General features: G+C 54.9%; 1 protein-coding gene across 14 annotated transcripts in view; it reads left to right on the forward strand.

Annotated features, from left to right (window-relative positions):
* Nucleotides 1–24,279, forward strand: part of ANK1 (ankyrin 1) — a 207,503-nt gene that overhangs the window by 151,245 nt on the left and 31,979 nt on the right. For 8 of the 14 annotated variants that reach the window (XM_059155988.1, XM_059155990.1, XM_059155997.1 and 5 more), the window contains exons 14-36: nucleotides 738–935; nucleotides 1,470–1,568; nucleotides 1,997–2,095; nucleotides 6,095–6,292; nucleotides 8,505–8,603; nucleotides 10,212–10,310; nucleotides 10,528–10,626; nucleotides 11,833–11,925; nucleotides 12,392–12,464; nucleotides 13,220–13,243; nucleotides 14,092–14,185; nucleotides 15,316–15,394; nucleotides 17,418–17,515; nucleotides 17,616–17,840; nucleotides 18,856–19,016; nucleotides 19,290–19,501; nucleotides 20,038–20,242; nucleotides 20,610–20,706; nucleotides 20,978–21,206; nucleotides 22,125–22,250; nucleotides 22,348–22,467; nucleotides 23,720–23,798; nucleotides 24,089–24,163. In XM_059155988.1, coding sequence (XP_059011971.1) covers nucleotides 738–935; nucleotides 1,470–1,568; nucleotides 1,997–2,095; nucleotides 6,095–6,292; nucleotides 8,505–8,603; nucleotides 10,212–10,310; nucleotides 10,528–10,626; nucleotides 11,833–11,925; nucleotides 12,392–12,464; nucleotides 13,220–13,243; nucleotides 14,092–14,185; nucleotides 15,316–15,394; nucleotides 17,418–17,515; nucleotides 17,616–17,840; nucleotides 18,856–19,016; nucleotides 19,290–19,501; nucleotides 20,038–20,242; nucleotides 20,610–20,706; nucleotides 20,978–21,206; nucleotides 22,125–22,250; nucleotides 22,348–22,467; nucleotides 23,720–23,798; nucleotides 24,089–24,163 — 2,881 coding nt within the window. The remainder of the gene's footprint in view (nucleotides 1–737; nucleotides 936–1,469; nucleotides 1,569–1,996; nucleotides 2,096–6,094; nucleotides 6,293–8,504; nucleotides 8,604–10,211; nucleotides 10,311–10,527; nucleotides 10,627–11,832; nucleotides 11,926–12,391; nucleotides 12,465–13,219; nucleotides 13,244–14,091; nucleotides 14,186–15,315; nucleotides 15,395–17,417; nucleotides 17,516–17,615; nucleotides 17,841–18,855; nucleotides 19,017–19,289; nucleotides 19,502–20,037; nucleotides 20,243–20,609; nucleotides 20,707–20,977; nucleotides 21,207–22,124; nucleotides 22,251–22,347; nucleotides 22,468–23,719; nucleotides 23,799–24,088; nucleotides 24,164–24,279) is intronic. The other 6 variants (XM_059156002.1, XM_059155989.1, XM_059155994.1 and 3 more) reach the window with 1 other exon arrangement.

The raw sequence follows: 24,279 nt of genomic DNA on the forward strand, positions 1-24,279 counted from the left end.
CCAGTCAGGAATTACTTGCTCTAAAAAATGGAAGATGCCCCCTTGTTGGAAAAATATTCTCCAGGGATTGGGCGAGTGAGCAGTGAGAATTGCTACTGAATTTGCAAGGCGATTGGCTTTGACCGAGATTGGGTTTTCTACTCTTCCCGTGACAGAGGCTCTGTTTAGAGTTAGAACCATGGTTTGTGTCTGGGCCGCGCACAGGGCCCTCGGCACAGAGACCTTAGCCTCGAACCCCTTCAGCATCAGGGGAGGAGGAGGAGCAAGGGTGGGAAGAAAATGTCGCCTGTCCCCTTTAGCGGTTCAGGCTCCCACGGCCCTGTTCAAGCAGAAAGGCCAGTATCCTCTCCCATGTGACTTGGGACACAGGACGAGTGCCTGTGACACTGTATGAAGCATTTAAATACACTGCCTGCTTGATCCTAACCAGAGCCCTGTGAGGTAGATTACTGTTCCCATTTTACAGATGGAAAGGCTGAGCCTTGAGGCTGTTCAATAGAAATAACCGCCAACTTGTAAGAGTACAAGTTAGCAGGGTAGTTGGGAGGATTAAATGAGAGAGCGTATCTGTTTCTGTAACTCAAACGCCTGATTTGAATCCCAGCTCTTCATCTTCCTAGCTGCGTGACCTTGAGAAAGTCACGTACCCTTTCCGGGCCTCACCCTCCTTCTTTGTAAAGTGACTGGATTAAGAAACCTTAGTATTCCCTGTTCTTTGTTTTCCCTTTGGGTTCCAGGATGACCAGACCCCGCTTTACTGCGCGGCTCGCATCGGTCACGTAAACATGGTGAAGCTTCTGCTAGAAAATAACGCCAATCCCAACCTGGCCACCACTGCCGGGCACACTCCCCTGCACGTCGCAGCCCGGGAGGGCCATGTGGAGACGGCCCTGGCCCTTCTGGAAAAGGAAGCATCCCAGGCATGCATGACCAAGGTACAGCCTCCTTCCTCCGGTGCCCGAGAGCCAACTGGCTAGTCACCGCTGGGCCTGGGGTGTGGGACGGGCGTTCCGGCCTGGTTCTCCTGATGCTGAAAGCAGCTGGGAGGACCAGCACCCCTAGACTGGCCACCATCTGTGAGCCCAGTGGGCTGTCCTTCCCTAGAAAGTTGGTAAAACTGTCATTTCTCATCTACCCAACAAGTCTTCATCCCTTTATCATGGGCCAGCTTTTAGCTCTAGACAAATCAGGTTCCAGAATATGAGAAGGACTCAGCCCTTGGCCTCCACTAGCTCGCAGTGGAGGTGGTTTTACAGGTCATCACTAGCCATGCAGGTGGTAGGTGGGAGAGGAAATCTGCTGATTTCTGGGGCCTTGGCCTCGGGGAGAGATTGGGATGGCCTTTACGTGCTTGGTGTCTCCATGCCGGTGAGGGTGGCATGTCTCCTTTGCCACGGGCTCTTGCTCTCTGCGGGGACAGCTTTCTCGCCCCCCCCACCCCCGTTCTGACGGCCTGTGTTTCTCCTCAGAAAGGATTTACCCCTCTCCATGTGGCGGCTAAGTATGGGAAGGTTAGAGTGGCCGAGCTGCTGCTGGAGCGGGACGCACATCCCAACGCTGCCGGCAAAGTGAGTTTGAACTTCTCTCCCTCTCTCAGCGCTGAGGCCAGAGCAAAGGGTACACTCCACGGCTTGCGCCTCTTGTGTCCGTCTTCTGAATGGGCAGCCCTCTGGGGGGAAGGGGCCGTGGCAGGACTGTCTTTCTGACAAAGGTCTGGTGCTCTTAGAAAAGCCTGGTGGCCTTCTCTGAGCTGGGGTATAGGTGCTGCTGCTACCCCCCCCCAACCCCTGCAGAACAATGCGGGGGCCCCCAGGTCTGGCAGGGTATGCTCTTGAGTGACTTCAGATAGAGGCTGGGTTTGGAAGGACTTCTAACCAGATCGTATGATGTATAAAAGAATATATGCAGAGCCCGAGACGGTGCTGCTGATAACCGAAGGGAACGTGGAAAAGCCAGCTGAGTGAACGCTATTGTCTCTGTGGTCTTGTCCCTGCAGAATGGCTTGACTCCCCTGCACGTGGCCGTCCATCACAACCACCTGGACATCGTCCGGCTGCTGCTTCCCCGGGGCGGCTCCCCGCACAGCCCGGCTTGGGTAAGGCTGGCCCTGGTCCACACGCCGGGGGCTCCAGCCCCAGACCTGCTCCGAGCCTGGGGCCCCTGCAGGGCAGGTCCCCGCAGCTGCCCCCATTGGGAATGGCTGTTCCAGGAGCGGCTGGAGGGCTTTCATGTTTTGCTTGTATTTCTACCTCTGAGATCTCGCCTCCTTCCCACAAACGTTACCTGCAGTAACTGCTGCTATTTGGAGATGGGGAGCGAGGTGGGACGTGGGTAACACTTCTCAGCAGCAGGTTACCTCACAGAGGTGGGATTCGTGTGACACAACATTTGGGTTCCCCAAACCACAGCATGTGAGCCGAGCTCTGTCAGCCGAGTCCTGGCAGCTGGCTGTCCAAGGTCAGCGTGTCCAGACACCTCCGGGGCTGGCAGGCCCTGCTGTCAGGTTCGGACTCCATTTGGTGCTGGCAGCACAATGGCCCCAGTCTGAGAAGTAGCCAGGGGGAACCTGCCAGAGCCTTGAAGCAGGGGGGCCTGTTTCAAGTGGGAATAGTCACCCCCAAATGCATTTCCTGTATGAGTTCAGACTTGGAAATCGAGGTGTTTTTGTAACAAGGCACACCCATGTATATATGACCTGGTGGACCTGAGGCTGGTGTGCTCGCCCCTGAAGGACGCTGCCCTGGGGAGCAGGTTCATTGCCTCTCAGGGGAACCAAGTAAAGGGAGTTGACTGGGCTTGCTTATGGAAGATCAGACTTGCGGGGGGGGGGGGGGGGCTAGTACTAGGTGAAGGGATAAAGCAGGACGTGGGGATCATTTGGGGGGACAGGCTGCCCTGTGTGGGACCAGAGAGTGGGCTGAGTTAGTCTGGGAGGGGTGGGGGCTGATAGCCAGCAGGGGAGGAAGGGGGAGGGGAGAAGGCAGAACTCAGACACTATGATCCCTGCCCTTGCTTGGGGAGCTCCCTACAGGGCAGCCAAGACTCAGAAGACCAGCAGGGAGAGCACATCCCAGCGCTCAGCCTTGTGGCAGGGGGAGCCTGGGGCGGGGGAGGGGGGATGGGGGGGTTGGTGTGTGATGACAGCTGACACGTGCTGACTTCAGTGGGAACACAGCCCAAGTCAGGGGGGAAATCAGCTCGGGCGTTCACTTTGTCTTCCCTCCTCAGAACGGATGCTCATCTGAATTTTCCAGCATCACTCTGCCGGAGACACAGCGTCTCCCAGACACCTCTGTCTCCTTGGGCTCCTGTCCCCGCGGTTGTAGCAAGCCCACGTCACTGTGTAGACAGAGCACGCGGCCCTGCTAAGATGTGGCTTACTCCTGCCTCTAAAAATAAAGAGCCGGACTCCCCGCCTCCGCACTCCCCTCCTTATATAAAAGAAACTGGAGCCAGGTTCATGGTATTTAAAGAGAACCTTCTCCGAGTACAAACCTTGTACAGATGGGGTTTGTTTCCATGGCAAAAAATAGTTTCCCAAGGAGTCTGGCAATTTTGTAGAATTTCACATGCAAATCTCTGTGCACCCAAACCAAACCCTCCCCCTTCTAATTTTGATGCTAATGTTTTAACATTTAGGCAGATTTCTTTCCAGCATGTATGCTTCAGGATGAGCTCATTTCCTTGGGGAAGTAGACCTTTTCAGGGCACACAGCTCTCCCTAACCTCTCTGCCCAGTCACCCCTTGTCCTTGTCACCTACAGAAGGTCATTCATTCCCTTTAATCCTGCTTTTTGGGAAGTGCAGAGGGGGTAGTCTCTGTTCTGAGACTGCCAGCTGCTTCTGTATGTCAGTTTTAACCCAGGGTCACCTTGCCAGGACTGGGTGCTGCTTTTGCCAGTGCGGACGCCCACAGCTGCCCAAGGGACCTGGACGGCTGATTATGCTGCCGTGAGGTTCCTGCCACTTGCTCCAGGTCCTCCCTTTGTCAAAACAGGTCTGAATAACCGTTGCTTTCGTGCTGTGGATGCTTGCTACAGACTGGGCACCGGCTAGAGCTTCAGCTACCCCTGCCCCCAGTTCCTCCTGTGGACAGCACTGAGAAGCAGGCGTTTGCTGATGCTTCCCTTACAGAGAGAGTGACCTCCTTTTGGGGAGGGCTCCAAATCTCAGGTTCCAGCCAGCCAGCCACACCTCTTTCTTTGCTCTCTGTTGATACAACCCAAATATTATTTTATGGAGTGAACATTAGAAACAAAATGTTGATCTCGTTATGGGAACACAGCTGAAAAAGAATGTATTCTCATTTTTTTTAAAAAAAAAGAACACTCGAATGAGGTTACATAATTATTCAAAGGAAATTATTTTTTTTTTATTCAATTTAATTCTTGGGGTAAATTAACAACTTTCCATTTCCCCACGAAATCCACTTTTTGAGTGGCTCTTCCCCTGTCCTCTGATGCTATAAAGCTGAAATGTTCCTATACCATCAGACCCCTTTTTTCCTCTTTCCTATTCCCGATCAGTGATCCTGGAAGAATCAGAAACGTTGGTTTGCACAGTCTGACAGAGGTTGGCGGGGAGGTTCCGTTCTCTGGGGTCATCTGGAGAATGCTGGCCAAGATGGGGAAACCAGATGTCTTAGGTCATGTGCTCTGGGATTGGCCGGCATGTGTTTTGAAAGTCGTGGGTCCTGCTCAGAGGTCCTCAGGCCTGGCCTCTCTTCTAGGCCTGAATGTTAGCAGCGGCCAAAATGTGGTCCCTGGTTCAGCAGCCTCAGCCTCCCCTGGAAACTTGTGAGAAATGCAGAATTTGGGGCCTCCCTAGATCTTCTGAGTCAGAATCTATGTTTGAGCAAGATCTCAAGTGTGTTGTGTCCACATTGTGGTTTGAGAAGCACTCTTCCCGCCGAAAGAGCCTCAGCTCTGGGATCTGAAGGCCTGCGTGGGTTTCCTGTTGTTCATTTACTAGGTGACATTAAGTAAGGTACTTAACCTCCCCGAGAGTTGACCTCTTTAGCCACAAAATGAGATAATTAACAAAAATGCCTGCTTTACCTGCTGTATGAGGAACCACGTAGGCAAAAGGGCTTTTCAACAGTGATGACCAAAGCAGCTTCATCTGTCTGCAGCAGGACGAGGAGCTTTCCCTGGAATGTAAACCCATGTACTGCTTCCTTCACTGGGAAAGTCTTCCTCCTGGGGCGGGGGGGCGGCTGAATAAACAGTATGTGGTGTCATAGTCATTTACTCTGGGCCAGGCTCCTTCATCTTGTCATGGCCTCGGACGTCTTGTAAACCAGTTCATGGCAAAACCAGACACAGGTTTATTACTTTTATATTTTTATTTTGGAAGGCATCTTCACATAGACCATCCTATTTTATCCATCCAACAGCTGCAAGAAAAGAACAAGTCAGATGTCATTATCCGCTTTCAATGCCTTTTAAAAAGACAGAAGGATGTCTGGAGGTCCCTGGCTCTCCAGTCACCCAGCTAGTTAGCGCAGAAGGAGGGCTGATGCCAGAGTCTCGGGTTCCTTGCTGGGGATACCTGTCCTTAAACCAGCAGCCCCGGCCCACAAGCCCAGGGGGAGCCTGGGGCCTGTTGCACAGGGAGAGAAGAGGGCTCTGATCCTTTTTCTTCCTGAAATGTCTGGGGCAGGGTGCCCGGGTGCGGGGAGGGTGGGGAATGGTTCTTGCAGGCAAGAGCCTTTCATCGACTTGCCCAGACTTCCAGTTCTTCTCTGAGCTGCCTGCTCGAGTCCTAGCTTTTCTGGTAGCGGAACACAACCTTCAGAGCAGTCTGCCGGAGCTTGAACACAGAAAACAGGGAGTGAGGGGAGGCCCAAGACATTTGCCGGCTGGGGGGGTGGTGTGGATTCCCTGAAAAGGGTCTCTGAATCAAAGGGATTTGGTTGGTTGGTTGGTTGACTTTAACTGCTCTCCTTGGTGACTCCAGCTCTGCTCCGCGGGTGTCCAGCCGGCCAAGAAGCTGGCCTTGCCCTCCCTCCGAGGAGGGGACATTTCAGGCGTGTGCTCATTCTTGTCTGCCCAGCATGCTTGTAACCTGCCTCCCGGTGCTGCTTCTGTTGCAGAATGGCTACACCCCTTTGCACATTGCGGCCAAGCAGAACCAGATGGAGGTGGCCCGCAGTCTGCTGCAGTATGGGGGGTCGGCGAACGCTGAGTCGGTGCAAGGCGTGACCCCCCTCCACCTGGCCGCCCAGGAGGGTCACGCGGAGATGGTGGCTCTGCTACTTTCGAAACAAGCCAATGGCAATCTGGGGAACAAGGTAAACACGGCTTCCCAGATTGACCCTGTCATCTCGGTAATGTCCTCGTAGTCGCTAACCAGATGTTCTCTCTGAATATTGAGCACCTACTGTGTGCTCACGTTCTGAGTTAAGTGGGATGTGTGTGTGTGTGTGTGCATAATCCTTTACAACAGGCCTGTGTAGGCTTTATCTCAGTTTTATAAATGAATAAACGGGGCCAGGAGGTTTGCTCACTCCCCAGGTTGCATGACTCCCAGACTACCTGATACTAGAGCCTTTTCAGAGAGATTGATTCAAGGGTCTGCAAAAAGATTACTGTTAAAATCCATAGTACACTTTCCCAGATAGAGGCCAGTGTCTACCTTCAGGAATATAGTAAGTAATCTGGAACTAAATATTCTTCATTTCTTTTTTGGGGGGTGGGTACTAAATATTCTTTTTCTGTGGGGGAATATTTTTAAGTGCCCACCCGTATGCTAAACTAGCAGTTCCCACCCCAGGGACTGTTGGTGGGGGAGTACAGGTCCTTCCAAGCCTGCGCACAGCATTTTGGGAGAACGGGGCGCACGAGCATTTTCCTAGATGAGCTCGTCCTCGTTTTTCTCAGCTTCTCAAAGGAATGTGAGACCCCAGAAAGACCAAAAATCACTTATTTTTTTAAAAGAATGGTTTTATTGAAATATAATTTATACACAATAAAATTCATCCTTTTGACCTGTCCTGTTCGGTGGTTTTTAACTTATTTCAGAATCAGGCCGTCATCACCACTATCTAGTTCCAGAACACTTTCATCGCCCCACAAAGAAGCCTCATTACCCGTTGGCAGCCACTCCCCATTTCCCCCAAACCCCTCAGTCCCCACCAAATGCTAATCTGCCACCTCTTTGAATTGGCCCATTCTGGACACTGCATATCATGAACCAATACGAGGAGACATTTCTTTAGATGATAAAGGAACGGTTTCAGAAGGCAGGCATTTTAAGGGTAAGCAGATCTGTTAAAACCCTGTAGATCCATCAGCTCTTTCTGCACAGGTTTGGACAGGCCACCCTCCAGAGGGAACTGTCAGGGCGGACCATGACAATGGATTTCGCGCTCGGTTTCTTGCTTGCGCCATGCCGTTTCACGCCGGCTCTGTGAGGAGCCGTGAGGGTGATGGCGATTCCCCACACTGGAGACGCCCTCACTCATCCTCTCGCCACCTCACACGTGGCGAATTATCGTGTTATCCTAAGAGGCAGGCAGGGTGCCCAGAGACTTGTGACTGAGGTAGGACTCTTCCCTGCCACCCACCCGGCTGCTCAGGCCTCAGCTGGGGACAGCTCCTGCTCACAGGCCTCCGGGTGGCTGACAGGAACGTGCAGAAGGCCAAGGAGGGTGAGGAGGGCGAGGGGAGTCTCTGGAGAGGGGACGGGTCCTGCCCCTGCCTCTGACTGAAGAATATCATAGCTCTGTTTGCCTCATCGTGAGGGGAGTGTATTGAGCAGGGTGCAGGGGAGAGACATTCTGGTGTGAGTGTGCACGTACCGGGCCTTGTCTCTGGTGCATCTTTATCCTCCTGAGAAAGGTGTGTGAGAACTCCCAAGAATCTGGTGCTGTCAGGGTCGGCAGGATCACCCATTCTGTGACAGTGCGACGCGGGCTGTGAGGGGCTAGTCACATTTAAATGGCACATGGTGCTTTCCAGTGTGTTTTATCTGTGTTTTCTCACAGGGACCTTACAGGTCAGGGATAGCCTCTATTTTCGAGATAAGGAAAGCTGGGTCTGGAGCTCATCTCAAATCAGGGAAGTAGAGAATGTTATAAATGGAAAGTTCCGTAAAGTTTATCTAGTTCAGAGGTCAGCAGATGAGGGCCCATGGGCCAAAACCGGCCCACTACTTGTTGGTATAAATAAAGTTTTATCAGAACATAGCCGTGCCTGCTTTCCTGTTGGCCATAGCTGCTTTCTCACTATTACTGGTAGAGTTGGGTAGTTGTGAGAGAGACCTAAGCCTAGAATACTGACCATCTGGCCCTCAGCAGAAAACGTTGCTGACCTCTAATTTAGCTAAACTGCCTCATTTTTAAGGATAAGGATATGTGGCCCAGAGCCGGAAGAGCTCCGTCCCAGGTCACACAGCTGTTTGGGGGCCACGCAGCCATGTTGGGGTCCTAGCCTCAGTGCTCTTCCACGGTGGCCCGGGATCCTTTACTGAACACAAGGTGATGAACTTCTTTTTCTTTCCAGAGTGGACTCACCCCCCTCCATCTGGTAGCACAAGAAGGCCACGTTCCAGTGGCAGATGTGCTCATCAAACACGGTGTCACAGTGGACGCCACCACCCGGGTAAGGCAGCCAGCTTGTGCCTATGTCCCTGTGGGCTTGCCCTCTCTGACCCCCGCCCCCGTGCATGCCCCTCATCCTGCCTGGCGCCAGCCTCCCTCCCACATCAGAGGTGGCCCGTTCACAGAGCTTTGAGACCCCAAGGGCTCAGCAGCCCATTCTTCTCTGCCACTTCCCAGGGTGGTGGTGGGGGCTGGAGACACCGATCCCAGTGAGCTTATTTTCCGGTGGGGAACTCCGAAGTTTGCTTAGACCTTTGAACCTCCATAGTGAAAAACTAAAAGGAACATTTAATCATGATTCTTTGACCTATCCTACATGAACAGCAGGTCAAAATGTCAGGCTTGCGTGGATTCGCTTGGAAATTCAGCACCTTTTATTCCAGCAGTTAGTTAAATTAGGAGCTCGACTCTGTGTGAACCACTTCTTTGTGTGAGGAGCTCTGTGGGGCAGCTGAGGATAACAGAAAGCACAACACACAGTGGGGGGTGAGGACCCCGCCTGGAGGACCCTCAGTCCAGTGTGGAGGGGACAGTAAGAGTCTGGGAGGGACCGCGGGTCAACCATGTGATGCTGAAGTCTCTTTGAGAAAGATCTAGCAGCTCCTTGATTCCCAACTGTCTGCAGCTTCCCCAAAAATCTGCTTAAAACCCCACAACGTGCTGGATCTTAGAGGCTTTTGTGATCTTTTGGGGTCCTGCATGAGAAATCCAATACTGTCAGTTAGAATTGGGGATCCCAGGGTCTGTTTCAAGATGGTTTCTGGGATCTGGAACCAGCAACCTGGGGACACTTAGGACATAAGGGCTCAGGGAACATTGGCTTGTGTGCTCTTAGGGAAGCACCCAACCATTCAGCAAAACGGATTCCTTGAAAATGAGCTCCTTCGCAGCCTGGGCTCCAGTCAGTCAGTAAATACCCCGAAGCTGCTTGTTTCAGGCAATGACCAGTTCCTATAAATTCCATTCCATTACAACTCAGTAACTTGGACAGGCTTTGTGGGGTTTTCGGATAGCGGGATCTCACCTTTCTAGTGGAAATAAGTATGCTCTTGTCCGAGTCGGCAACAACCTCTGTGCGACCGTGTGTCCCCCCCGGCCCCCCTCCCCAGCGGACGGCCCGATGGCAGCTCTCTCCCTCTGGACTGATGTCCCCTGGCTCCTGTTACCTGTTGCTCCCCGGATTTGCCTGCTGCCTCCTCACACCTCTTCTCTGTCTCTCCCTCTACACGCTGCCTTGGATTGTAGGCCCCACTTTTTCTCTATACGCTCATTCTTGTCCAGGATTTCCACCTCACATGGACGTCTTCTCACCTAGACCTCCTCATGGGGCTCAGGGTCCATTTTCCAGTCGCCTACTTGGCATCTATACTTGGCGCTCGCAGGCATCTCAGACTTCATTTGTCTGAAACCAAGCCCTGTTCCTTCCCAGGCAGTGGTGTCCGGCAGCACGGCTCGCACCTTGTGGCAGCTGCCAGCCTTCCAGTGGGCTTCCCTGGCCATCCTCCCCTTTAAGGAGCCATTCTAAGGATGGCAGTAATGCCCAGCCACAGTGGCTCTGGGGACGCCCGGCAGCCCCCCTGCTCCCTCATCCTCACTGCTTGCTTTTCAGATGGGTTATACTCCACTCCACGTGGCCAGTCATTATGGAAATATCAAGCTGGTGAAGTTTCTGCTGCAGCACCAGGCAGACGTCAATGCCAAAACTAAGGTATGGGAACACTGGAAAGCCAACCTCTATACTTCTTAAGTGCCAAATTAGGTGCAGTCAGAGTTATTCTGGGTGTGCCTGGGGCTCTGCCACAACATTAAGCTTTGACCCGTGAGGCAGAAATAGGGAAAATCCATGTTTTAGTGGGCTGCACCTGGAAGACAGCTCTGTAGTATGGGGGAAGTTCTTTCTCTCATAGTTAGTTTATCCTTTACAGCAAGGATACAGTCCTTTGCACCAGGCGGCCCAGCAAGGACATACAGACATTGTGACACTGCTTCTCAAAAATGGTGCTTCCCCAAACGAGGTCAGCTCGGTAAGTACACACCAATTTCCTCAGTTTGGAAAAACACTTTCACGGGCGGCCCTGGGAGACCCCTGTTAACCACAGAGGTTCAGCCTCGCCTTACTGCCCATCTGGGGCCTGGATGAGCTGAAGCGAACTGTAGGTTCTAGTGAACTGTGAATTTTCTTTTTCTTTCTTTTTTTTTTTTTTTTTAATTTTATTTATTTGAGAGAGAGCATGAGTGGGGGGAGGGGCAGAGAGAAGGAGAAGCAGACCTGAACTGAGAACCCCGAGATCATAACTTGAGCAGAAGGCAGACACTTAAGCAACTGAACCACCCAGGCATCCCTGTAAGGTATCCTTTGAAGTACCATTTACGTTTTACCTTAATTTCAACATTACCTTTGAAACTCTTCGCGTACTATGTGAAGCTGCTGTCAGTATAGTACGTGTGAGCACAACCAAACGTCCCGGGTGGGTTCCTGCTGTTTGGGGGCTTCAGGGTGGTCTTTGGTGTCACAATCATAGTTGAGTAAGGCTTCCTCAACCGACACCACGAAGGCTTTTCTAGATCTTCCCCATGGCCACTTCTAGCTCTGAAAGCGTATGGACCTTTGATTGGAAATCAAGAACTCAAAAGGAAAATAAAGCTTCAACATTAGTTTACTTCCACGCAGCTCTGTCTCTTCAAATCAGAGTGAAAATATTCCCCTCCCCTGTTTCTGGTGATTATGATTTCTGATTGGCCTGAACAGTTCACTGAAGTGTGTATGGGTTATTTTAACTATTTTAACACTCAGACACTGGCACCCAAAGAACCAGTGCTGGGAGCAGTGAGAAGCATTGCTCTTCATGTTCGTATTCCAGAATCTTCCAGAACTGCATATGGTGCCTTCTGGACCCATTCCTTCCGGCTGGTTTGGTCCCCCCTTGGCAGTTCGGGGCAGGTCCTGGCAAGACATCCCCTGTTCTCATTTCAAAACTCCCACGCTCAGTGCTGATTTAAAGGATCACTTTTCTTTCTTCTGCACGGGTCTTTGCAAGCCTGGTTGCTAACACCTATCTGGGCTCACACACGCGCAGGGGCCTTGCTCTGGGCTCTGAGGCACACAGCACGTCCACCTAGACCCTTCCAACCGAGGAGAACGGGAGTGTGGTCTGTGCAAAAAGGGCAGGGCTTGCCCCCAGGAGTCCCTTCCTTGTCTGATCCCGCCCTCTCTCTGTTGTCTTCCCCAGAATGGAACCACACCTCTGGCAATAGCCAAGCGCTTGGGCTACATATCTGTCACCGACGTGCTCAAGGTTGTCACGGATGAGCCCAGTTTTGTGGTATGTCAGCATCTCCACTGCACCCGCACCGCTCCCCCGGACACACGCGGCCTGACCGACAGGGCGCCCGTGTGGGTTATTCCCAGAAGGGGGAAGAGGAGCGCATTCTGGGGACAGGGCAGGAAGCCCCAGGCCAGCGTGGGGCGGGGACGGGGCAAGTGTTCTCCATCACGCGGGCTTGTGCTGCCACCTAGTGGCCAGAAGAGTTAGGGCTGTGAGCGGACCGAGGGGGCAAAACGCAAGGTGGTTCGGGAAAAGAGAGGGGGATGGGGGAAGCTGGCGGTGGCTGTTTGTGCCCTCGCCAGACATCAGCTGTCAAGCAGAGGGCAAAGACGAACCTCCTTTCCCACCTCCTTCCTGCCTCCACAGTCATAACCCAGCAATTCAGTCTTCGGTAGTTCAGCTGGGTCACTGACAGGGCCCACTGTTCTGCCTGGGTTCTAGTCTCTGCTTTTTCTCAATTTAGTTAACTAGTGACAAGCATCGGCTGAGTTTCCCTGAGACGGTAGATGAGATCCTGGATGTCTCTGAAGATGAAGGTAAAGTCTGGGGTTAACAAAAAGGGTCGGGGGACAAGTCAGACTGAAGGGAGCACGGTGAGCAGGTGAGCCCTCCTCGCTGGGGGCTTCAGGCTACCTGCCCCACCGCACACCCTCGGTCTGCCGGTTGGTATCAAAGCCAGAGAGAACCGCTTTTTAACGAGGGTGACTGTTACCAAAAATCCTCCTTTAGTGTAACTTGAGGAGAAGCAACAACTGACATCTTGGAGATTAAAATACGAAATTCCGTGAAGTTTCATAAAAAATATGTGTTTATGTATGTAATACATGGGGTTCAATTCCATTCAGATCAACTCTCAGACTGTAAGGAACTGCGATAAAATTTTGCCTGAGATTTTCCTTGTGCTTTGAACCAATGACAAGCTATTCGTTTAAATTCTGTAAGAATGTTTTCTTAGGACGCTACTCTTCTGACCCCTCATGCATGGGTCAGTAAGCTTTGGAGTGTATCCGTTTTATGGAATGAGTAGCGTTTCGGCTTCTGTGGCCCACAGAGGGCTTGTGGTATTTTTTTCCTGCCCCACATAAGCCCATCTCCTCACGGAAGTCTGAGGGGACCCCTTGTGATGTGAAATCAGTGGGGTGGGTCTGGATTCGCCCTCCAGCCCCTGGCGATATAACCCTGTCGTGGAGATGATTAAGGCCCCCGTTGCGTCCCCTTTAATGATATGCCTCTTGATTTAACTGACTTCAATCCTGTCCTTTCTTAAACTTGGCTCTTCTTTGCTTTCCAGGAACTGCTCATATAACTATAATGGGTATGAAACACTTTCTGTTCCCTGTGGCCCTTTCTCACGACTGCATTCCACCCTACACAATCCCAGCTCTCACTAATCCATTCCTGCTTTCCACCCTCCTCTGATGGCTAACAGTCTGGAGCCAGGAGCTTGACTCTAACAGGAGATATACACCCGTAAGATCCATGCCCAGGCGGGTGGCTCCCGCCTGTCCATTTCCGTGTCTGTGCCCATGCCACCGTGTCCGTGATCATGACTGCATGAGCCGTTCTTCCATTCTGTCAGCTCCAGATCCCAGAGCCGGGCCACTCACCACCAAGTGACAGGAAGTGACACTGCAAGGTCGAGGGCTCCCACTCCTGTCCCAGAAAGGAGAGAGAAACAAAGAGGCAGTGTGCCCTGCAGACGTAGCTTGAATCTCTTTGGAAGGGACTTAGGAAATAATGAGGTTTTGGCTGCCGTGATTGCCAAGAACCCGAGAGCCCTTCAGAATGGACAGGTCCAGTCCCACCATAGCTGATCCTAGCCTGCTGTGTGGCAAAGGACAGAATCGAATCTTTCCTTGGTGTCTGCGCACCCTGCGAGGGCAGCTGTGAGGGGCACCTTGTCAAGCCAAGAAAGTTCTTTCTGGGCTGTGTTTTTTCTCTTCCACAAAGCCTGGCATAGACTAAGTGGTTAGGCACCCTGGCTGCCCTGCCCCGTGCCCCGGGGCTAGAGGAACAGGCCTGGCCGAAGACACGGTCAGTGGTCCCCTTGGAGCAGCAGGGACCAGCACGGAGAGGAGGAGCGGGAGAGCGCTTTAAAAAAAAAAAAAAAAAAAAAAGTGGAGCCCTCCCTCCAGTGCCTCACCACAGCTTGTGTGGTTTCAGGGGAGGAACTCATCTCCAAGGCTGAGAGGCAGGATTCCAGGGACATAGATGAAGAGAAGGAGCTGCTGGACTTCGTGCCGAAGCTGGACCAAGCGTAAGGAGCGCGCGTAGCGTGGACGCGCAGGTCGAGCCCTGGGACCCAGGAGTGGGACTCCCGACCGCATGCCCTGGACAGGGACAGGGACAGGATGCTGGGGCGGTCAGGCTGGGAAGCCAGATGCTTAGGATCAGCAAGCTCTGTGCCTCGATGGCCAGTCAGCGACACGGAAACCCGTCCAGCCGTGTGTCCCTTCCTCTTCCGGGACCCTGCTCCCAGCTTTCTTCCTCCCCATCTCGGACCCCTGCTCACAGCCCCTTTTTCTCCTGCACCTCCGGTTTCCCACCAGAAATGTCCCCTGAGGAAAGTTCACATTCACCGAGGTGGCCAGGCTAAGCTCACACGCTGACCACGTCCCTCTGTCACCATGTTGCCCTAGGGAGGCCCACCGAGGGTTTGTGTCTTCCTGGAACACACCCCCTTCCCCCGCTGGGGTTGCTGGGAGTTATTCCCATGTGGGTCCTTCGGCACACAGGGAGGCCTGGAGAATTAATCTAAAAGCAACACCTCTGTAGAAACACGGAGTCTTTCCTGGGTATTTTCTGAAAAAACAGATATTTGCTGGCCTAGTCCATGGCTTCTACTCAATAGGGCAGGGGGCCAGCGGGAAGTGAAACCCCCAGAATAGTTAGTCCATTAGTATTTACTGTAAAAATAGGAATCTCAGAACTCAACACCATGAGTATTGACCACACGCCAGCTAGGACGAAACACGAGACTTGGTCCAACATAAACAATTGACCCATTTATTTGGTGGGATCACCGCACGCACACCTGGAGAATGAGCTGTCCAAGCCAGTCAGAGCGAGGGACCTCCCTGCAAGGGCTCTGAGGCTGGGAACAGGAGATAAGTGTGAGCGAGGGCTTCAGGCAGGAGGCAGCCATGTCGCTTGGCCTTCGAAGGATAGCTGGGCCCCAGGGAGAGGCTCTGAGGCGAGGGGAAGAGGCCGGCCCCTGCGAGCGGATGAGTAGTATGGCCTGTGTGGTGGGCTCTTTGGGGTGCGGCATAGAGGGCAGTGGGGGGAGAGGTTATTGGGGGGTACAGAGCGGTTTTGTGAGGCCTCCCAGTAAGTGAGGGCCACGTAGAAGGGTCATCCTTCTGACTTCCCAATGTTCTGGGCGTATAGGGTAGAATCACCAGCCATCCCTAAGATCCCTTGTGTCACACCTGAGACTGTGGTGATCAGAGCGGAAGAGCCGGAACAGGTAAGAAGCACCTTTTCTCTTCCTTCCCGTCTGCAGAGAGCGGGTACCCGGGACAGTGATGGTTTTGAGACGACCTGCAGTATGACGGGAACTATGCATTCAGAGGCCCGTGGCCCTTACCGGGCTCTCAGATCCCTCAGATCCTTGCTTCCACGGGCTGCTTGCTGACCGCTGTCCTGCCTGAGTTCTTATCCCAGATATGAATGATAGGAGCCTCTGAGAGCCCAAGGGTGTGTGAAACACGCTCGTTCAGTCACGAGCGAGGCTGAGAATTGACGCCAAAAATTCTGGCTCTGAAGCCCGTGCTATCCGGGCCACAGCCCCCACCCCCCACTCCCCTGATGCACAGGCTCAGCGTAACCTGGGGCAGCAGGTCACAGTGCTAGAGAGGCAGCCGTGGCCGAACTGCCGGCACAGTCGCAGGCCTCCTCTCCTTCACATCTGTTAGAAAGGGATCAGTCTCTGCCTCCCCTGCCTCAAGGGATTATTGGGAGCTGATACAGACAGGAAGGGACGTCAGAACTCTCTGTATCCTGTCTGTATCCCCCCGGGGACTGTTCGTCGCCATAATCCCCGACTTGGTGGCTTCCCTCGATACCACCTGAATTTGTCCCAGGAAACAGCGGGGTGGTTTCAAACAATTTAATTCCCCTTGATTTAATCATAGGTTGTTTGGCACCTTTTTTGTTTTTTCTCTGCCACGGCAAGGGGGTTTTCTAGAATAAAAAGCAGAGTGGCGTTTGGACGTTGGAGTGGGTTGCCCTAAGACCGAGTAACTGAGCCGGGCATGGCCCGTCTTCCAGCCACGGCGGGTCTTGGCCTCTGCCACCCCAGGGCTCTGTGTCTCCCGGCAGTAGCCACAGCCCCAGACAAAGCTGGCGTGTGGGGACAAGGCAGCTACGAAGCTGTGCAGTCAGCCATTCCATGCTAGTGTGTGTCACAGAGCTGTGATGCTGACGTCACTCACGGGGAGGGATTTGGGAGGTGGGATCAGCTATGGCCCTGGCCCAGCTCTGACCCATTCCCTGATGCTGCCAAAGACAACGACGAGAAAGTCCCCGAGTTGACCTGTGCCCTGCTGTTCTGTGGCCGGCCCACTCTCCCCAGCCCCTTGCTAAATCAGGAGCTCAAGCCAGTGGGTATAGCTGGATTCCTACTCTGTGCCCTGCTCCGGGCTTGATGTGAGAACCGTGCGACCACGCCCACCCCCGCTGGCCGAGGAGCAGATGGGCCAGTGGGAAGGGTGGGCTCGGACACAGGGCGTGCAGGAAGAATCCCTGTCCCGGTGCTCGATCGTGCTGCATGAAGCCTTCTGGGTTAGAGTCATGGGAAAGCTTTGTGTAGGAGGCAAGTCGTGCGGGTGGGTGGACAGGGCCAGCGAAGGAGAGGGGCAGGGGCATCAGGCCCCCCTGGGAGCAAGAGCAGGGTTGGAATGAACCCAGAAGGGACCAGGGCCAGACTCAGACCCTGCTGGCTTTTGTGAGTGCTTGTGATATGCAAGTCCCCAGGCGTGGCAGCCCCAAGTCCCTGCCACCGCGGTGTCATGAGGGGCAGGGACTGTCCCATTTACAGATGAGGCCACAGGAAGTCCCCAAGGGAAGGGTCTGCTCTGGTCACCTCCTGTACCTCAGATGTCTTCCTGGCGAGTAGCTTGCTCAAGCTAAGTAGCTAGTACGTGATGGTGCCTGGCTCCAGTGGTGTGTGAAAACCAAGCTCCCTAGAACGGGTTTCACACTGGGGTGTGGCTGGAGGGAAGAGTGGAATGGTCCGCCACGTATGACCTAAAAGGAGCCAAGGAGAAGCCATGATGGTAGGATGAAGTCTGGGCTTCCTTTTCAACTCCAGGAAAGCCTTGTCCCTAAAGGTTCAGTGGTGAGTGTGTGGGACTACTTCCTCCATCCGGTCACTTGCTTCCTGGCAAGGAGAGCTCCTGAGCCCCCCCAGCCCAGAGCACCACCCCTGAGCTAGCCAGCCCCCGTGGCCCAGGAAGTGATGGGACATCTGTCCTTCCTCTCCTCTTCAGGCGTCTAAGGAGTATGACGAAGACTCACTCATCCCCAGCAGCCCGGCCACAGAGACCTCAGACAACATCAGCCCCGTGGCCAGCCCCGTCCACACAGGGTGAGTGAGCCCTGTGACCGGGCCTCGAGGGTTCTGGGTCCTCCCTCTCCGCGCCGCAGAGCGTGCGCAGAAGCCCGACACGGATCTGCCTGGGCCGTAGGTTCCTGGTGAGCTTCATGGTGGACGCCCGAGGAGGCTCCATGCGGGGGAGTCGGCACAACGGCCTGCGGGTGGTGATCCCCCCCCGGACGTGCGCTGCCCCCACGCGCATCACCTGCCGCCTGGTCAAGCCCCAGAAGCTGAGCACGCCGCCCCCGCTGGCCGAGGAGGAGGGCCTGGCCAGCAGGATCATTGCGCTGGGACCCACGGGGGCCCAGTTCTTAAGGTGAGAGGTCACTCGCGCTGGACGTGCGTGGACGCCACACGAGTCCCCAGCCCGTCCCCGCCCTGCTGGTCGATCACGGCCGCTTCCGCGGCAGCCACCCACAACCAGCCTGGCCTCCGAGCAGAGGGAGAGGCAAGCCCCGCACCAGGCCTTGGCCTTCCCTCCCCTTCTCCAGACACACCAAGGAGTGTATAGACAGATGCGGCTCACTGCTCTCAAATTGTACGGGACTGAGAAGATGGGGCTCCTTTGGGGGCCCCCAAGGGTTTAATTCTTTAAGCTCTAAAGTGGCATTTCTAGAAGACAGCGCTACAGCGTTGCCCCCCAGGACAGGATCAATGGGCTTCAGGGCCCTATTCCTTGCCTTTTCTGAAGCGAAGTGCAGAGCTCTGCTTGAGCTGGTTACGTGTCAGGCTCCATGGACGGTAGCGGTCATCTGTCTTGCGCTGGGAGCCTGCCCGCCCACCGTTGTCCAGTGCCATCCCCACCGCTGAGCTCCCGCCACAGCCAGCAGAATGCTTTGGTGTGGACTTTCCCTTTTCCGTGGGATCATCGAAGCCTCCCTCTGAGGGAAATGTCATCAGCACTGGTGAACAGAGGAGGCAGCCGAGGCTAGGAGAGCTTTGGTCCCCCATCTGGGGACATACAGGGATGTCCATGGGTCCTTGGCATCAGGTCCAAGGTCTGGGTAACTAGGTTAATAGGTGAGCCTCCGCTGTGGCCGTGGCAGGAGGACCCCCTGTGAAATGGGATGGAATCCTACGCTCGCCATTCCTCGGGGGCCCGGCAGCGAGTGGGGGGCTCTTGGAGCATCTCAGGAACCCAAGGCAGGTCTCTTTCCCTGCCGGGACCTGCCCCTGGGGTGGCCTCGCTCTGGCTGCAGGATCTCTTCTCCCTGCAGGTGGGGACACACTGTTCCCCTTCTCCTGTCCTTCCCCCTGTGCCTAGCCGCCTGCCTGCCGGCATGCACACCCCCCTCCATGTCCCTTGCCCCCACTCTTCTCTGTTCCCTCAGCCCCGTGATCGTGGAGATCCCGCACTTCGCCTCCCATGGCCGTGGGGACCGCGAGCTCGTGGTGCTGCGCAGTGAAAACGGCTCTGTGTGGAAGGAGCACAGGAGCCGCTACGGAGAGAGCTACCTGGATATGGACCAGATCCTTAACGGGATGGACGAAGGTAGCGGCCCCAGGGCAGCCTCCTTCAGAAGGGGGATTTGTGCTTGCAAAGTTAGGGTGGGGCCGCCTGGGGCCAGGGGAGTGGGAGAAACTGGAGTTGGCCCCAGCAGGTCCAGTTCCGGGTCCCTGGGGCATCTAAGCGGGCGCCCAGATCCCCCATGCCCGCGGAGGGGCCGTGCCTTAGGAGCCAGGGACAAGGACGTCCTGGGGACACAGGGGCTGAGCCTGCAGCCGGTGTGACGGGGGCGGGCGGCGCTGTGCCGTGTGATTCCAGAGCTGGGCAGTCTGGAGGAGCTGGAGAAGAAGAGGGTCTGTCGCATCATCACCACCGACTTCCCTTTGTACTTCGTGATCATGTCGCGGCTGTGCCAGGACTATGACACCATTGGCCCCGAGGGGGGCTTCCTGAAGAGCAAGCTGGTCCCGCTGGTGCAGGCCACGTTCCCTGAAAATGCTGTCACCAAGAGAGTGAAGCTGGCTCTGCAGGTGACACGGCTCTCTTTCTTGCCCCCCCACCGGCTCAGACAGAGTTCCTGGAGGATGGGAGGAATTCAAGGCCCCCAGGAGGACAGCCCTCTTCCCCAGCGCGTCCCCCCACTCTTGTCTAATGCCTTAAAATTCCAGTTAGAGGTATGACCTTCAACCTCCAAAGAGAGGAAAAGGCAGGTGCTGCCTGTTAAGTTGCAGAACACCCCTCCCCCCACCATAGGGCATGCAGCCACAAGTCTTCCTGGAGAGCTACCTAATTCGGGGCAAAGACCAAATCATCCCTCGAATGAGATGCAGGAGGGAAAGGGGGAGAAAGGGCTCTAGAAAGACAGCCGAGCAGTGACCTCAGCCCAGAGTCAGCTTGTGCTCAGCAAAACCGATCTGCAGGGTCTGACAGTGGAGGGCCCCCCAAGCCCCCCAGGAAACTTGGCCCTCTACGTAAACAGCCTGCTGTCCTTTTGGGGGTGTGCTGGCCCTCACGAGTAAGGCCCTCTGCTCCTCGAGGCTGAGGGTCCACCTTTGATGCCTCGCAGGCCCAGCCTGTGCCGGATGAGCTGGTCACCAAACTCCTGGGCAACCAGGCCACGTTCAGCCCCATTGTCACTGTGGAGCCTCGACGCCGGAAGTTCTACCGTCCCATTGGGCTTCGGATCCCACTCCCTCCTTCCTGGACGGACAACCCGAGGGACAGCGGGGAGGGGGATACCACCAGCCTGCGCCTGCTCTGCAGTGTCACTGGTGAGAGGCGCCCCTTTTGCCTCTGTTCCACCTTCTGGGCAGCCACAGCTCCCTGTGGCCACACTCAAGGGAGACGGGAGAGGGTGAAGCTGGCCGTCAGCTTTGCTATGGCTTCCCTAAGGACGTGCTCTTGGAAGGGAAGGAGGGAAGGGGATCCATGTGAGAAGAGCCCCCTCCGTGGACTGGCCCTCTGACCCCTAGAGGAGAAGTGGCCAGGAGGAGCGGGAGAGTGTGTGAGCAAAGCTGTGCTCAGGCCCCCACCGAGGGGCCCGGCTCTGCCCTTCCACACTCTGCCCTTAGCATCTCGCCAAGCTCCGTGTCTGCCATCTGAACGCCATCCGCCAGCCCGTCTTTGCTCCCGTTACAGGAGGAACAGACCAAGCCCAGTGGGAAGACATAACGGGGACCACCAAGCTTGTGTATGCCAACGAGTGTGCTGCCTTCACCACCAACGTCTCTGCCAGGTAGGGCGCGGCCCCCCTAGCCCAGAGACCCCAGACCCTCTATCAAGGGGATCAGCGCTGACCCTCCTCACGCCCCATCCTCATGCTTCAACCCTCCCGTCCCGGGCTTGAAACCGAGACGGGGCCCTCAGCTGCCCCTTTGCACACAGAGGCCGCACAGTGACCAGCGGGCGTGTCAGAGCAGCCATCACTAGGGTGCAAAGGTGCCTTCGGTCGGCACAGAGCTGACACTCTCCATCGGACACACTTCCGATCAGCCCCCTCTGTCTAGGTTCTGGCTGTCCGACTGTCCTCGGACTGCCGAAGCTGTGAACTTCGCCACTCTGCTGTACAAGGAGCTCACCGCGGTGCCCTACATGGCCAAGTTCGTCATTTTCGCCAAGATGAATGACCCCCGTGAGGGGCGTCTGCGCTGCTACTGCATGACAGACGATAAAGTGGACAAGACCCTGGAGCAGCACGAGAACTTCGTCGAGGTCGCTCGGAGCAGGGACATAGAGGTACCGTGCCTGGCTGTGCCCGTTCTCACCACCGGGCGTGCTCTTACGCTACCCCTGCCCACAGACTGGGGAACCCGGGCTGGAGAGGTGAAGTCACCCTCCAAGGTCACACGACTAAGGAAAAGGCAGAGGAAGGATTTGTCGCAGCAGTCTGAGCTCAGAGTGCACGAGCTCAACCGCTATGTCAGGGTTCTGGTAGTGCCCCGATGAGGCGGGGAGGACGGCTGGACGAATGGCATGAGAAGAAAGGAACGAGGACTGGATTGGAGCCTATTCCTGGCTCCTGGATTTGTCGTGTCAAGATGGGCAAGGAGCCAGAACCGTTCCAAACGTCTGGCCTCAGAGTTTGTTCTGGACCTTCCGCAAGGGCCAAGGGCACGGGGCTGGCCCTCTGGAGCCATACCTCTAGTTCTGATTCAGGAACTAACTGGACAAAGCATTTCTTCTCTTTGGGCCTCAGTTTCCTCAACTGTCAAATGGGTCTAATGATAACATCTCAGTTGAAAGCATTATAGGCACAGTAGGGATTTCTGTAATGTGGTCCTTTTAGCACTTTTCATAAACCAAATTTTTCTGAACAGGTGTCAAAAGATCCAGCTCCCCTGGGGAAGCCCTGTGATAATCCTTTAGTGGAGTTCTAGAGTTCTCAGATGGCGATCTTGACCCACCACCCACGGATATACAAAGATGCTTGCCTATTATAAAATCCTTTGAAGCGAGAAAGCATGCCTCGCCCATAACAACCTCGGAAACAAAGCCTTTTTTGAAAGAAATGGTGGGGTTTCTTGGAGCATAGCCCCCGTGTCTGGTGCAGTAGACGGGGCATGAGCTGGCGAAGGAAAGACCGGAGCTGGTGGCAGGAGAGGACTGGCAGGCGAGTCTCCCTGACCAGCTGTATCTGCTTTTCTCCTCCTGCAGGTTCTGGAAGGAATGCCTCTTTTCGCAGAGCTCTTTGGGAACCTGGTACCCGTCAGAAAGGCTGCCCAGCAGCGGAGTTTCCAGTTCCAGTCGTTTCGGGAGAACCGCTTGGCCATACCGGTGAAGGTGCCGATGAATCCTCCGGGTCTCAATCTGGGAGGCAGAAATCTCGAAGTCTTTGGAATAGCACGCCTGAGTCTTGCCTTTGTGTGCTTGAATTTAGGTGAGGGACAGCAGCCGAGAGCCAGCAGGGTCCTTGTCGTTTCTGCGCAAGGCCATGAAGTATGAGGACGCCCAGCACATTCTCTGCCACTTGAACATCACCATGCCCCCCTGCACGAAGGTGAGCTGCCCCCGGGGAGGGCCCTTGCCGGAGGGAGGGGGTCCCCCCACAGACTCAAGGTCAGGTGCTTCCAAAGGACTTCTTCCTGTTGAAAAGTTGCCTTCGAATTCCCTGAGGTCCAGGAAGGCCTTTGGCTGTCCCCTGGACCCTTGACTGTGGCTTGGCAGAGTGCCACCCTCCCCCCAAAGCCCTTCCCGCAAGCTAGGAATGATGCCAGCGTCAGCCCTCGGGATGAGTGTTCTCACTGTGGGCCTTGGGCCCTCAAGGATGTTCTTTCTCGAAGGTTAGAAGGAGCGCCACAGGCATCCACCGTGGCATGCCTTGTCCGAGGCCTCTGAGACATAGAACCAGGTGTCAAATGGCTCAAGGCTACTGGCTGTTCGCAGGTTTTTTTCCAAGCCCCTTGTTCATGTACTTGCTTATCCTCCCCAGGGTGTCAGGCCCTCAGAGAGGGGAGCCCTTGTGTCTGAGCCGCTGCAAACAACCAGATTTTTGAGCTCAGCAAAGGCGTCCTGACCAAGTATGTTGACTTATCCATCCCTGTAAAAGCCTCAGAGTCACCAACCACTAACCTGGGGACTTTGGAAGGCTCGAGCATCTCCATGTTCTTGTTCTTCTGCTGCCGCTGGCAACTGGTGGCCTTCCACGCCCTACTCGGGAAAAAGCGGGGCTTTGTCCGTGTGTTGTGGCTCAGTTTCTCTTTACTGTCCAGGGAGAGTGTGAACCAACCTCTCTTTCAAAGGAGGGTTTCTTGCAGCACTGAGCAAGCCTCTGGGTACTTCTCCTCAGGGCTGGGCTGCTAGGCCTCGGGCCAAGTACTGAAAACAGGTCTTTTGAGTATAAAGGAACCTGGAAAGACAGACTTGGTTTTTCAGTTCAAACCCCAGCTCCGCCGCTTATGAGCGACCTTGGGCAAGTTACTTCACCCGTCTGTGCCTCAGTACCCTCATCGGTGCGATGGGAGTCGCACTAGTACCTACCCAGAGGCTGTCACAAGTGTCAGACAGGGCCTGACCACCTGGTCAGGGCCACACGAGATCGCCCTCAATGTTCTTGTTCCTGTTAATAAAGGATGCGAATGTCTCACTCCCTCTCGCCCCCACCTCTGTGCACACGCCTGTTCTCTGCTCCAGAGAAACAGAGTCACTTACTGTTTGCCACGACGGGTGTCCTGTCCCTCCCCACAGCCCACGGGCTTGAAGGCACTCCAAGATGGGGAAGCCCCAGATCCACCGTGTCCTTTCCTCTGCAGGTGAGCAGTGCCGATGAGAGGAGAAGGACTCTGACGCCGCTGGCCCTGAGATACAGCATCCTCAGCGAACCTTCCCTGGGTATAAACCTCTTTACAGGGCATGCTCCCTGCCTTTCCACAAGGTTGTAGGTGACATCCCTCCCCCTCGCTCCTATAAGAGCTCCGCGTTGATGCACTTTGCTTGGCCTATTATGAGCAGAGCATTGGGAGCCTTTGGCCCCAGGTGGCACCTACCCTTCACAGGCTTAGCCGTGAGGACACTGAGGTCTGCCTGTGAACTGAACCTCCGTCTGAGGTCAGTTACTCACACCTGCTGATGCTGTGTCCTGTCAAGACTACTGACCGCAACCCAACGTTTCTTCTCCCCAGGTTCCCTCAGTGGGACAGACCGAGCAAATATGAAGATGGCTATTATATCAGAACACCTCGGCCTCAGCTGGGCGGGTGAGTCGGGGAACTGGGGGCAGAAGGGCACTTTGCCAGTCTACACACGGCCCTGCAGCTCCTGTCCCCTCACGAACAACCTCTTCTCACCATCCTTGGTGCATCTGATGTGTGAT

The sequence above is a fragment of the Mustela lutreola genome, chromosome 18 (genome assembly GCF_030435805.1).
Source record: "Mustela lutreola isolate mMusLut2 chromosome 18, mMusLut2.pri, whole genome shotgun sequence".
Taxonomy (NCBI): domain Eukaryota; kingdom Metazoa; phylum Chordata; class Mammalia; order Carnivora; family Mustelidae; genus Mustela; species Mustela lutreola.